Source organism: Ranitomeya imitator, chromosome 1 (assembly GCF_032444005.1).
Source record: "Ranitomeya imitator isolate aRanImi1 chromosome 1, aRanImi1.pri, whole genome shotgun sequence".
Classification (NCBI taxonomy): Eukaryota; Metazoa; Chordata; class Amphibia; order Anura; family Dendrobatidae; genus Ranitomeya; species Ranitomeya imitator.
This window is the reverse complement of record NC_091282.1, coordinates 795,563,483-795,577,296: the sequence shown is the minus strand read 5'-3', so window position 1 is coordinate 795,577,296 and position 13,814 is coordinate 795,563,483. Positions and strand designations below refer to the sequence as shown.

Here is a 13,814-nt window from a genome sequence, read left to right as displayed (position 1 = left end):
GTGAAAGTAGCCTAACAGGTGTAGGTTGCTCCTTCACAGAGGAGGTTGTTATTTCTATGAATATTCCTTACTTCTCGAACGAGATGTTGGAGTCCTTTGCTTTCCGCAGCTCCTCCATCACCAACTGTTTGGCGCGCAACTCGGCGTCGAGAGCAGACTGCAGTTCCAGCCGAGCGGACATGTCCAGCTTCTGGCTACGCCGTACCTTCCAGAGAGGATCCTGCAGAGAAGAGGCGACCGATTAATGCCACCAAGACACAAACCAAACACCCAGCAAGGGGTTAATTAGAGGACTACAACTCCCATCCGCAGCTGCCATTGTTGACATTTGCCTGTGGGGGTGTGTGTGTGGGGGGGGGGGAGGGGAGGGGGACTGGGCAGTGCCATAGGGGCCAGACAGCAGGTTTATGGAAAAAGTTCAGAATTAGGACAACACATCCACCGATTTAGGTCAGACCCAACACCAGAAATTAGGGAAACAGATCCTGGGGAAGAAAAGTATTAATCCTTATCACAAATAATCACAAATCTCAGATAATCAAGGGTACTGGAATCACCCCCGTTCCTGGGGATCACACAGCGTTTATTGTTGCTGCACAGATGACTCTCAGGATCCTCTGTGGGATCTGGAATCACATTCATCAAAAAAGTTTCTTGAAAAGTTTGAGCAACAGAGAAATAGATGGCGAGGACAGAAGAAATGATGACGCATGCAGGGAGGCGCCATGAATCCCACCACCATTTGTCACCAGAGCGGTGACGACCCCAGCACTCACCAGCCTGTCGGCACTGTACGGCGCCAGGCCCTGTGGGAATGACATCTCAGGCTAAAGCAACAATCAGAACACAAAGGGTTACCGGAAACCAAAGGAAAACTACGTCTTACATGACGATACTGAAATACTCTGTGCTGCTGGGGTCCCTGCAGTTCACTACATTTCCACCCCCCATACATTATAATAATATCCTGGAATAACGTGCTGCTGTGGCACTCTGCTCCTTATACAGGGACAACAGCTCACGCCTATCCTGAAATACTCTGTGCTGCTGAAGACCGCTCTATGGTCCCACCCTCATTATGAAGCTTCTCATCCGGTAACGTAAGCCACGATCCTCTCCTGAAATACTCTGTGCTGCTGTGATCAATCCCATGGCTTATCTTGCAACCATCAATTTGCCACTATCGCCCCTTCCTTTTCAGGATGGGTGGGGGGTCTGAGGTCAGCCCCTTTAAATCTTTGATACTGTTGATTTGTCAAAAAGCAGCTGCATATCCGACGCCCACAGTTCTATGCCGGCACTTACCAGTGTTCTAGACCCCAGACTGGAGCTCCGCAGCGTCTCTAGCTCCTCCGTCATCTTAGACGCCAATGCCTGCAGGTAACCGCGGGCGTCCTTCTCGTCGCTGACCCTGGGAAACAAAACCGCTACATGTCACCATCAGGTCTTATCAGCTCTACGGAGAAGTTAGCTACTTCCTGTGACTGACACTGCAGGCAGAAGAGGTGCAGGGAGAGTCACTTCCTCTCCCGGGTCACCTACCACTGGATGATCTCTGAGATCTGAGCTTCCCAGTGAGCAACGGACTCCTTCTTGTTCGTCAGGTCTTGCAGTTCGTCCTCCATTTGTCGGTTTTGTGCCGATAGTTTATCCACAAAAGAGCAAAGCTGGAAAATGGGAGCAAAGTGGCGTGAGCAGACTGGGTTAAACCCGATATAAGGGACTCCCTATGTAAACATAGTGTTAATCTAAAGTGGAATCCAGTAACAAGAACTGCAGCGCCACCACAGGAGGAATGCGGTAGTACACAGTTCTCATTTTAATCCAGAGTGCCCGACATGCTGGGTCCTGTAGTGTATTTTTGTAACAGCTGATAGATATATACACAAAGCCCTATCCACAAGCTCCTAATTACCCCAAATTCTTTTTGAAAATGTGTTAACCCTTTCATCGGTGTCCGGGCGGCCTTACCCGCTCGGTCTCGGTAGAAAGCTTCTTGTTCTCCTCCAGTAGGATGCTTCGTTCTCGTTCATACTTTTCCTTCACTGTTCCTACGGCTTCTTCCATCTCCATGTGTCTGGAAAGTTAAGAAGGAACGGAGCAATGATTTCAACGGCCAAAGCTGGAAAAGCCACAAATCACCAGCTCACCAGGGGCAAGTGCGTCAGAGACATCTAACAACTGCTGGCTGATCCGATCACTAAAGGGGTCCAAGGAGGAGAGCAGCGCATGAAGATGATGGGCACCAATGCTGCATCAGAGGCCAACTCCTGGCAAAACACTCAGTGCCCACCCCCTTCCCCCCGGGACCATAAATGCCGTGCGCAGACTCGCTATCCCCGCCCCACACTCACAGTGCCCACACTTGCTTCTTGTCATGTCAGGCTCACCTCTCGCGCTTTGCTTTCTCCAGCTTGTCCCTCAGCATGAGGATCTCCTTCTGCAGGGCGAGCTGCTGGCTCTCGGAGTCGTGGATCCCTTTCTTCACGTTCTTTAATTCTAAGGAGTGCGAGTTCTCCCGCCGCAGCAACTCCTCCTCGTAGTACAGGATCTTCTTCTCCAGCTCGGACTTGACTTTGGTCAGCTCCTGCTGGTGCTCCAGTGTCGCCCCCGGGGGGCGTCCTCCCTGCTTCAACTGAACACAAGAGTCAAACCCATGATGTGAATAGAAAGCCCTGCATCTCACAGCGGAGGATTTGTTACAGTGGCAGCTATGCCTTCCTCTAACTCCAGACTCGCATTACCAGAACTGATACATAGTAACAAACCATCAGGAGAGTTTTGTGCTGTAGCACTGTCGGCTTACATGCTTCATTTCTAGCCTAGGTACAACTGCAGCAAACCCTCAGCTGTCAAAAATACTAGTTCTGCATAGGGTTTTCAGCCACTGCATGTAAGGGTGCGGTCCAAGACTCACTACCATCAGATCATTGGGGTCTGACACTCGGCACCCCCAGATTTCAGCCGTTTGCAGGTCCCGCGGCGGCTGGATGTGTACAGAGGCGAGACAGCACCGCTCTGTGCACTGCAGCTTAGCTCCTATTACAGTGAATGTGATCGGAGGGCAGTACCCAGAACGGCCACTACTAAATGCACAGACTGCGCCGACTCAGTCCCGATCATTGTTGCTCAGGATCATTAGGGGTGTCGGAAGCCAGATCCCATTAATCTGATATCGAAGACCCATCCTAAGCATAGTTCATCAATATCTAGAGGACAATCACTTTAAAGCTACCGACATAACTAATCCGCTACCTTCAGAGCCTCCAGTTCACTCTCCAATTGCTTGGAAAAGTTGTCACTGTGTTCCCGCAATTTGCGTTCCTTCGAGGCCTCGGCGCTGGTGTCTTCAAGTTGGGCCTCCAGCTGAAAAATTATAGGGACAATATATAAGTAAAAGATGAGTCCTCCTCCCTCACCAGAACCACCAAGTGCCGCATCTCAGCCCCATCCGCAGCCCACCCAGGACCATCCACATCTTCATCCGCATCTCAGCCCCATCCACATCTCAGCCCCATCCGCAGCCCCCCCTCCTCCCCCTACCCCGCAGGACCATCCGCAGCTTCATCCGCATCTCAGCCCAATAAGCATCTCGGCCCCATCCGTAGCCCCCTCAGGCCCATCCGCAGCCCCCTCAGGCCCATCCGCAGCCTCATTCGCAGCCCCCTCACCTCTTTTCTCGCCTTCTCAGATTTGCGTAGTTCCTGCCGCACAGAGTCCAGTTTTTGCATAACGGCTTCCAGTTCTTCCTCCTTGTCCCGAAGCTGGCGGGTAAGCTTCTGCTTCTGAGAGCGGAGGGTCGCCATCTCATCGTTGAGCTCAGAGAACTCTTGCAGGGCGAACTTCCTCTGCTGGTGCGCATCCTTCAGCTCCTTGGTCTGAGCCTTGAGCCGCTCCTGCGCCTCTAGGTGTTGCTGCCAACGGCAAAAATAGAGGGATACACTTGGATAACGCAGCCATCACCAGGAAATCACGCTCTGCTCAATATAAGATCATGATCGAGCAACTGTGAGTAAGACGCCATTCTTCACACTGCTGGCTGTATCCAAGAAGTTAGACTATATTATTCCTACTCCAAAAAAATAGGCTGACAGGGGATCTTTCACCCCAAGCAGGACACTACATGTGGAGGGGGCCCCGAAAACTCCCTACACAAGCAGTGGACACATAAGCATACTAAGCATGTAGCAGATGTTCTGCAAAAGCCACAGTCTGCGTGCAAAGCCCCACACTCCGAACCAACGCTGCTATTCGCTGCAGATTCATCGGATCAGGCAAAAAAATACATCGGGCTTTGCGGCTGCAGAAATCTATGACAAATTCCAGTTTCAACGCCCACCACATTTCTTCTAGTCGTACAATCAACTGACTGCGCCAAGGAGGGAGAACAAAGGCGCAAGGAATTGTAAAATCTGACAATGAGCACATATTTGTGGTCAGATGGGTATAACAAAGGCGGACGTTTACTACGTGGTGACAGTGTGGAGAACAGAAATCCGTCATCAATAAGGATCACCTGATATTGTGTGTATAATGCCAGATAGTCCGAGATCAGCATTCAGCGCCACTCCTATCCAGAGGCCACATGTGGTACTGCAGCTCATTCACACGATGCAGGGCACTGAAACCACTCTGATAAGTTTGCATTATGCTGTGGCACAGCGATCCAAATGTTCTTACCTCCTGCAGAAGCTCTAAGTCCAGCAATGTTGATAATTTAAGGCCCTCCAATAATTAAACTCATCTGTCCCATTTTCTAGGAGACTTTTAAAAGGGTTTTCCCGAATTATACTCGAATATCAGATACCGCGCTTAGGGGATATAGGTGAGGATGCCACTAAACACATCAGAGCAACCAATATGTGTTTTACCTGCAGTAGCACGCTAGATAGTGATCAAAAAAGCAATGTAATATAGAGCGTACCCACACGGCTGTTTAAGCCCACTGAGTGCGGGAATGGTGTAACCGTGTGCACCTAAATGATGGAACACTTACCCCACCCCACCCAGGCTGTCTGTGTCCAGATGATACGACTGCTGCGTGCGGCTGAGCAGCTGGAAGCCGGGAGGGCAGAGGCAGAGTGGCGAGGGGTGCAGGCACGCTAATCCTTGCCAGAGGAGCCCTGGCCGGTGGCATCCCTGGTTACGGCTAGAAAAAGATGGCCGCCAGCGTGTGCTGGCGCGCGCTCAGATGTGACGTCACAGAGCGTTTCGAAGGGATGCGCCCTTCTTCGTCAGGGTTGAAGCCCTGTGTTAGAGATTCCCTTATATATGTACCTTCGCTGAAAGTGTGTGCCTGCCCCCAAAACCTCCAAATCCCGCCCCAGCTGCCTATATATATATATATATATATATATATATATATATATATATATATATATATATATATATATATAGGCCTATATTAGCAACCAAAAAGTTTTCCCGAATTAATTTCACCTTTTTTCTTCCCCGCAGCCTCAGCACAGGCCTGGAGGACAGATGTGAAGCTTACGCAAGGTTAGCAGTCACATCATTTTCCGCTCTATAAAACTGTCGATTTTAGAGCTTTACCTCCACAGACATCACTTTTCTTCAATGATTCCATTAATCTGGCACTCTGGGGCTGAAGTGCTGCATTATCAAATCCTGAACAGCCGGAGAGTCTCCTCGCACAACCCACCTTCTGCAGATCATCTCGCTCCTGCTTCAGGATCCTCTGCTGTTTCTCAAGGCTTTTGATCTTGTTGGCAGCCTCCTCCAGCTGCTGGCGTAAAGCGACGGCATCCTCCAGCTGACGCTCTATCCGGTTAGAATCTAAAACAAAAATGGTAAACATGATAGAACGAAAACAAATGGTTGCGTCCCTTCCCCATCATGGCTCAACCGCCCTGAGATACCTGATATTTTGTTCTTCAGACGCTCAATTTCCTCGTTTAGCTTCCGAATCTCCTTGTCCCGATTTAGGGTCCCCATCGAACGACTGGAGCCCTGGAGGGACTGCACGGCCTGTGTGGACTCTGGAGGGGGTAGACAAGAGCAACAATAAAGATGTACTGAAGAGATCCATAAGCCTAGATGCATCACTGGTTCTGATGATAGGCTAGTTTCACACATCAGTTTTTTGTTTTCAGGCTAAATCCGGCAAGTTCGTAAGAAAACGGATCCGGCGCAAATTGTGAAGAACTGATGCGCCAGATCCATTTTTTAGCTGGATCCGTCCTTCTTTATTGCGCATGGATTTTTGACTTCCTGTATGAGTGAGTGAGTGAGTGAGGGAGGGAGACGGAAAATCTGCATGAGAGAGAGAGAGAAAAACGGAAAATCTGCATGATTTGTATGGAAAATGCTTTGAAAACCAGATCCGGGCGCCGGATTCACTGTGCGTTTTTTTCACCGAACAAAAAAACCTTGCAGTGGACGTTTTCTCAGTCCGCCGGTAAAACGACTATTTGTACGAATCCGTAAAAAACGGATGAAACGTCTCACCATCAGGCACAATCTGGCACTAATACAACTCTATAAGAAAAAAAACGGATCCGTTTTTTCCAAAAATTGCCGGATTGTGCCTGAAACAAAATGCCTGATGTGTGAAAGTAGCTAACGGTGGAGACCTGGACACAGAGATGATGAGAGTGAAAGAAAAACAGGACAGAGCACGCACACCCCCCTGTGCCTTGTCAGACACACTGACTAATGTTCAGCACACAAACAGCGTCCATACAGCTGCTCACATGCCAGCTGCAGACAATCGCTGGTCTCTGCGTTCTTGTACAAATACATGAAGCAACGACAGGGAGAAAGATGGAAGCACAGGCATGGCAGTGGGGACCAAGGTGGAAGCACAGCAGTGGCAGCAGAGGGGCGAAAGGTGGAAGCGCAGGAGAGGCAGCAGAGGGGCGAAAGGTGAAAGCGCAGGAGAGGCAGCAGAGGGGCGAAAGGTGGAAGCGCAGGAAAGGCAGCAGAGGGGCGAAAGGTGGAAGCACAGGAGAGGCAGCAGACGGGTGAAAGGTGGAAGCGCAGCAGTCGCAGCAGAGGGGCGAAAGGTGGAAGCGCAAGAGAGGCAGAAGAGGGGCGAAAGGTGGAAGCGCAGGAGAGGCAGCAGAGGGGCGAAAGGTGGAAGCGCAGGAGAGGAAGCAGATGGGTGAAAGGTGGAAGCACAGGAGAGGCAGCAGACGGGCGAAAGGTGGAAGCGCAGGAGAGGAAGCAGAGGGGTGAAAGGTGGAAGCGCAAAAGAGGCAGCAGAGGGGCGAAAAATGGAAGCACAGCAGTGGCAGCAGGTGGAAGCATGGAAGTGACAGCAAAGGGCAGAAGGTGAAAATACAGAAGTGGGGGCAAGGGGCAGAAGGAAGTGGCGGCAGGGGGAAGCACGGAAGTGGGGGCAAGGGGCAGAAGGGGAAAGCACAGAAGTGGGGGCAAGGGGCAGAAGGGGAAAGCACAGAAGTGGGGGCAAGGAGCAGAAGGAGAAAGCACAGAAGTGGGGGCAAGGGGCAGAAGGAAGTGGCGGCAGGGGAAAGCACAGAAGTGGGGGTCAGGGGCAGAAGGGGAAAGTACAGAAGTGGCGGCAAGGGGCAGAAGGAAGTGGAGGGAGGGGGAAGAAGGGGGAAGCACAGAAGTGGGGGCAAGGGGCAGAAGGAGAAAGCACAGAAGTGGGGGCAAGGGGCAGAAGGAGAAAGCACAGAAGTGGGGGCAAGGGGCAGAAGCACAGAAGTGGCGGCAAGGGGCAGAAGCACAGAGGTGGCAGCAGGGGGAGGTGGAAGCATGGAAGTGGCAGCAAGGGGCGAAATGTGGAAGCTAAGAAATGGCGGAATGGGGTGGAAGATGCAAGCAGCATCATGGGATGGAAGCTGGGAGCACAGAATTGTCAGAAGGGAGCTGAAGGTGGATGAAGCACCGCCACTGAGCGTAAGGTGGCAAAGGGCTGCAAGGGAACCTTAAGGCTATGTGCCCACGTTGCAGAAACGCTGCGGAAATGTCCGAAGCATTTCCGCAACTTGGTAAAACGCATGCGGAATTTGCATGCGTTTTCCCGCAAAACACAAGCGTTTTGCAAGCGTTTTTAGCTTGCAGAATGCTTGCGTTTTCCAAGCAACGCTTGGAAAAGTGACTTACAGGTTGGTCACACTTGTCAAGCATAGTGCTTGACAAGTGTGACCAACTTTTTACTACTGATAGAATGTTAAAAATAATTGTAAAAAAAAGTGGTTATTCTCACCTTCCGATGGCCCCAAACTCCTTAGCGGCACTCCTGGTACGTTCCGTTCCCAGGGATGCTTTGCACTAAGGACTTTTGTGACGTCACGGACGCGTGACCGTGACGTCATCCCAGGTGAGTCGCGCAATGCATCACTGGGAACGGAAGCCACCGCGCGCACCGCTGAGGCGGGAGGATTCCAGGGGCCATCAGAAGGTAAGTATATCCCTATATTATATTTTAATTCTTTTTTTACAGGGATATTGTGCCTAGGGCCTGAAGAAGAGTCTCCTCTCTTCCAAACCCTGAGTACCATCCGCACATGAAGTGCTCACTTTATGCATGGTGGGCATAGCCACATGCGTAAAGTGAGCGTTTCAATGCAATCCTATGGCTGCGGAATTGCCGCGATTCCGCAGAAATAATGAACATGCTGCGGATTTTACTGTTATGCGATTCCGCAGCGCGAAAATCCGCAGCATGGGCACAGCAACTGCGGAATCCCATAGGATTGCATGGGAATGCGCTTTTTAGCGTTTCCGCTGCGGCAAAAAACGCAATGTGGACACACAGCTTAAATCTGACTTATGATGCATACGACTGTGACTTTACACTCAGAGGGTTTCGTGTCCTCTGCTCTTTGTTCTCCTCTAAGCTGGAGGGTGCGAGAACCTGTTCAAAAGTACTTGGACCCCCAACGGTTACACTGTGAGGGCTGAGGATCTCACCCTGCAACTTCCTGTTCAGCTCCAGCTTTTCCTGCTCCAGTCGTCGTATCCGGCGCTCGTATGCATCGATCTGCAGGCTGTTCTCTAGCCCGCGCTGCACATCCTCGTCTTTGGTCACGATGTTTGGGTGGATGGTGTCCTTCAAGGAGCCTCGGTCGGAAAAACAGCTATGAAAAAAAGAAATCATAGGACTAAGGGTACAAGAATCAGGTAGGAAGTGTGTGACCGTAACCCCGAACCACACGATAGCCATAAGGCAGCGCATCCTCCATCACCTACTTCCCACACCCATCATAAGGTTTACCTGTCAGTTGTGTAAGTAAATCCCACAAACGGGAGGTGGAACCCCGAAAATCCACTGTGGGTACTCGGGGGAACCATTTCCTGTAATAGAAATAAAAAAATACGTGAAGATAGTTTGTTTTATCCATAAAAGAAAAAACCACCACCTGTCTCATCACAGGCTACGACTCTATCTTCCCCCACGCTTTATACTGCAGCCCTACTTTTACAGATTAGTTGCAAAAATTGAACATGGGAGCAGATTTCCATTACGGACAGAATGATTATTAACTACGGGTAAATTGATATTTGTATTTGTGAGACATAAAAGGTACAGACTGCAGAAAGGCAAACGGTCAGGAGTGACCAAAGGTCTGGAGGGTCGAGCTGGATGAACGAAGCACAAAGCCTGCACTTGTAATGAATGTGTCTATTATATTAGATAATATATAACAATGCTCCACGCTGCTCTATTAGCTAAACATGCCTTAAAAAGGGGCAGTCCAGTTCTGAACATCCCCATAATTCTCAAAAGGACCTGGACACATCACTCCCATCTTCCACCGCTTACTGGATTCCGCAGGATGTCATCATCCACATCAAAGTTGGACGTGTCGGAGGGGCTACTGACATCGGGGATGTAGGGGGCCTCCATGTTTCGGATATTCTCCCAGGCGATACCCTCGAAGAAGGGGTGCGCCTTGAAGTCGTCAATGCCGTTCTGTCCCAGTCGGCGCTCTCGGCTGCAGATCAGCCTCTGGATCAGATCTTTGGCTGTTTCTGACACGTCAGCGATGTGAGACGGGAACTGGAATCTCTCCTGGAAGAGATGGGAAACGTCAGAGCTGATCACCCGGGCATTACAGATCAATGCAAACAGTTCTGCAACTTACTCATATACTTTACGTTTCCATTATTCACCCTTTCAGGTCTCTGCTTGCTTTCAGTGAATACAAACATTATCTTTGCACCAGTCCTGGCCTAATACTTGCCACAGATGAGGATTAAGTACAATTGTATAGCACCTACACAAAGTGGCGACAATTTCTCTTGTACTCATACTTCGTTACAATGTATCGACGCCAATAAAAACTTAAAAGGGCTACTTGTTTAGCTTTGTGATACCGGCGGCAGCATCGATCTGGAGAGCTGCCATGAGGCGTAGAGAGCAGTCAGCAGAACGGGTGCATCTAATGGAAGATCACAGCCACTTCATTACAGACATGACAAACTAATTACCCCCCTCAGGACTAGACAATGCAGACTAGTATAGGCGCAGGATGGCGGCTGGGCCAGGAGGGGAGTCCAACAACTAAAGGTACCGTCACACTAGACGATATCGCTAGCGATCCGTGACGTTGCAGCGTCCTCGCTAGCGATATCGTCCAGTGTGACAGGCAGCAGCGATCAGGCCCCTGCTGTGCTGTCGCTGGTCGGGGAAGAAAGTCCAGAACTTTATTTGGTCGCTGGACTCCCCGCAGACATCGCTGAATCGGTGTGTGTGACACCGATTCAGCGATGTCTTCACTGGTAACCAGGGTAAACATTGGGTAACTAAGCGCAGGGCCGCGCTTAGTAACCCGATGTTTACCCTGGTTACCATCCTAAAAGTAAAAAAAAACAAACACTACATACTTACCTACAGCCGTCTGTCCTCCAGCGCTGTGCTCTGCACTCCTCCTGTACTGGCTGTGAGCGCCGGGCAGCCGGAAAGCAGAGCAGTGACGTCACCGCTCTGCTTTCCGGCCGCTGTGCTCACAGCCAGACCAGAGAAGCAGAGCGCCGGGGACAGACAGCGGTAGGTAAGTATGTAGCGTTTTTTTTTTTTTCACTTTAACGATAGTAACCAGGGTAAACATCGGGTTACTAAGCGCGGCCCTGCGCTTAGTTACCCGATGTTTACCCTGGTTACCGGGGACCTCGGGATCGTTGGTCGCTGGAGAGCTGTCTGTGTGACAGCTCTCCAGCGATCAAACAGCGACGCTGCAGCGATCCGGATCGTTGTCGGTATCGCTGCAGCGTCGCTATGTGTGACGGGGCCTTAAAGCACGTGTCCAGACATTCAGTGGGAAGACAATAAAACTGCTACATGTCTTATAATAAAGCAGAAATAGCACCGAGCCGACCAGAAAGAGGACACTATACCACTGCTCCACGCTGGAATACCCCTTTAAATAAAACAATCACTACACAGATAAGAGGAGCGCGAGACGGATCAAATAAAAGCTGTCCAGAGGAGCATGTCAGAGGGAATCGGACCCATCAGGTTTTTATGCTAAATGTGTTTTTCTCTTCACTGTTTTGAGCATTAAACATAAAATAACCACAATTATAAGGGGGTCCGTCACCCCCAAAACTAGATGTGAGCCATTTATACACTGCTATAGGGAACGCTTTTAAAACTCACACCTGCCATATAGACTGCCCTTAAATTGTGCAGAAAAACTTATATTGCCTAATGAGCGCTCCTCAGTGCACCGCCTAGGTGAGCGTGCGACATGCTGAGCGGTGCACTGAGGAGCTCTCACGTAGGCGAGCATGCGACATGCTGAGTACTGCACATACTAGTAAACCATTCAGCATGTCGCTCGCTCACCTAGGTCAGTGCTTAACGCACCGCTCAGCCTGCTGTACGCTCGCCTAGGTCAGTGCTCCTCAACGTGCCGCTCAGCATGACGTTTGCTTGCCTATGTGAGCCCTCCTCAGCGTACCACTGAGCAAGTCGCGCTCTCTCCTAGGTCAGCGCTCCGTTCAGCATGTCACATGCTCACCTACGTGAGCGCTCTTCAGTGCACCCTTAACCATGTCGCACGTTGAGGTGAGTGCTCCTCAGTGAACCGCTCAGCACGTTCGCCTAGGTGAGCGCTCCTCAGTATACAGCACGTTGCACACTTGTCTAGATGAGCACTCCTTAGTGCACCGCTGAGCACGTCGTAGGCTCGCACAGGTGAGCCCTCCTCAGTGCACTGCTGAGTAAGTTGCACGCTAGCCTAGGTCAGCGCTCCATTCACCTAGGTGAGCACTCCTCAGCGCACCTTTCAGCAGGTTGAATGCTCGCATAGGTGATCGCTCGTTGATCATGTCGTACACTCCTCCTCCTGTACAATGATTGATAACACCTCTATATACAGTAGATAACAGGATCCACCATTCATAACAGGATGTCACAACTCACCTCATCCTGTATAATGACTAATAACACCTCTATATACAGTAGATAACATAGGATCCACCATTGACAACAGGGGATGTCACAGCTCACCTCCTCCTCCTGTACAATGATTGATAACACCTCTGTATACAGAAGACAGGATCCGCCATTCACAATAGGAGATGTCACAGCTTACAGTCTTCCCCTCCTGTACAATGACTGACAACACCTCTGTATACAGTAGACAACACCAGGTCCACAATGGGCGAGGTCACAGCTCACCACCTCCACCCTATCATGTTGAGAGCTGTATATTACAACCGCTGGGGGTCCTACGCTGCCTCTTGATCAGAACCTTGGGATCAGAGCTCACCTCATGGTTCATGATCTTCCCATAGGTCTCCACCAGAGACTCCGCATAGAAGGGTGTTTCTCCGTACAACATTTCGTACATGCAGACCCCTAGAGACCACCAGTCGCACTCGGGCCCGTATTTCCCCATCCCGTCCTCCATAGCTTGTAAGATTTCTGGGGAGATGTAATCTGGGGTCCCCACCGCCACCGAAGACTGCACCTATAAAGCAGGATGAGAGGTGTCAACAGATGATGAGCAAAGTAGTACTACAGGGGAAGCAATACCTTACCATGTATAATATCTGTTTGCTGTCAGTAAATAATGACACTGGGCAAACTAAAAAACAAGGGTATATGTCCAAAAAATCCTCTGTTACACGACAGTGCAAGAAACTATCAGGGCAGGAGAGATATTAGCACAGGTTGCCAGTGCCATTCACTGACAGCAAGTAGAAATATAAAGAATGCTGGGGAACTGAAACACCAAATACTACATTTATTAAAAGGGTATTCCAGTGTCCCCCCAAGTGCTGGTATATAGATCAGTGGTGGCCCCAGAGGAAAGGTCACAGTGCTGCATCACTTTCTCAGGGACGGTCACAGACTCCCGCTGCAGAGCATGGTCCCTGAAGTAGATGGAACCGGTGGCAGCTCATCGCACCACTGCGCAGTGACATCCAAGGAAAGGTCTGCAGCCCCATTATTATCAGGAGCAGCGCAGGGTCCACAGTATAGGTGCAGAATTGAGGATAACTCACGGTGCCATCATCGTTCATCTTCAGACACGACCCAAAGTCTGCCAGTCTGATGTGGCCATTCATGTCCAGGAGGATATTATCTGGCTTGATATCCCTGGATGACAGATTGAAGAAGAGACCGATAAAGCCTTGCTGCAACCACCCGGCCTGGAGGCAACCACGGGCAACATAAGGCACGCTGGTAAGTTAACCTGAAGTGTATGCGAAGAGACTGTGATAGGGGCTACAACGAATCAGTGAAGACCCTCTACTCAATATACCAGGCCCATGGAGGAAGGAGTCAATAAACTAACTGCAGGCCGGAGGGAAGGAGCAACATACCAGGGGAAAAGGGTCGCTAACCCCCTTACCCCACCATCACCCTCCTA

The 13,814-nt window shown here is 50.4% G+C and overlaps 2 protein-coding genes across 4 annotated transcripts in view; one reads left to right on the top strand and one right to left on the bottom strand.

Annotated features, from left to right (window-relative positions):
• The window catches only part of LBHD2 (LBH domain containing 2), a 764,964-nt gene that overhangs the window by 415,731 nt on the left and 335,419 nt on the right, over nt 1-13,814 (top strand). The window lies entirely within an intron of this gene.
• The window catches only part of CDC42BPB (CDC42 binding protein kinase beta), a 96,321-nt gene that overhangs the window by 49,463 nt on the left and 33,044 nt on the right, over nt 1-13,814 (bottom strand). The window contains exons 6-20 of one of the 3 annotated variants that reach the window (XM_069737678.1): nt 13,447-13,540; nt 12,708-12,908; nt 9,755-10,003; nt 9,206-9,285; nt 8,902-9,068; nt 5,880-5,999; nt 5,663-5,796; nt 3,672-3,914; nt 3,256-3,366; nt 2,391-2,635; nt 1,972-2,077; nt 1,543-1,667; nt 1,306-1,411; nt 777-827; nt 72-220 (exon numbers count right to left, since the gene is read on the bottom strand). In XM_069737678.1, coding sequence (XP_069593779.1) covers nt 72-220; nt 777-827; nt 1,306-1,411; nt 1,543-1,667; nt 1,972-2,077; nt 2,391-2,635; nt 3,256-3,366; nt 3,672-3,914; nt 5,663-5,796; nt 5,880-5,999; nt 8,902-9,068; nt 9,206-9,285; nt 9,755-10,003; nt 12,708-12,908; nt 13,447-13,540 — 2,181 coding nt within the window. The remainder of the gene's footprint in view (nt 1-71; nt 221-776; nt 828-1,305; nt 1,412-1,542; nt 1,668-1,971; nt 2,078-2,390; nt 2,636-3,255; nt 3,367-3,671; nt 3,915-5,662; nt 5,797-5,879; nt 6,000-8,901; nt 9,069-9,205; nt 9,286-9,754; nt 10,004-12,707; nt 12,909-13,446; nt 13,541-13,814) is intronic. The other 2 variants (XM_069737685.1, XM_069737692.1) reach the window with 2 other exon arrangements.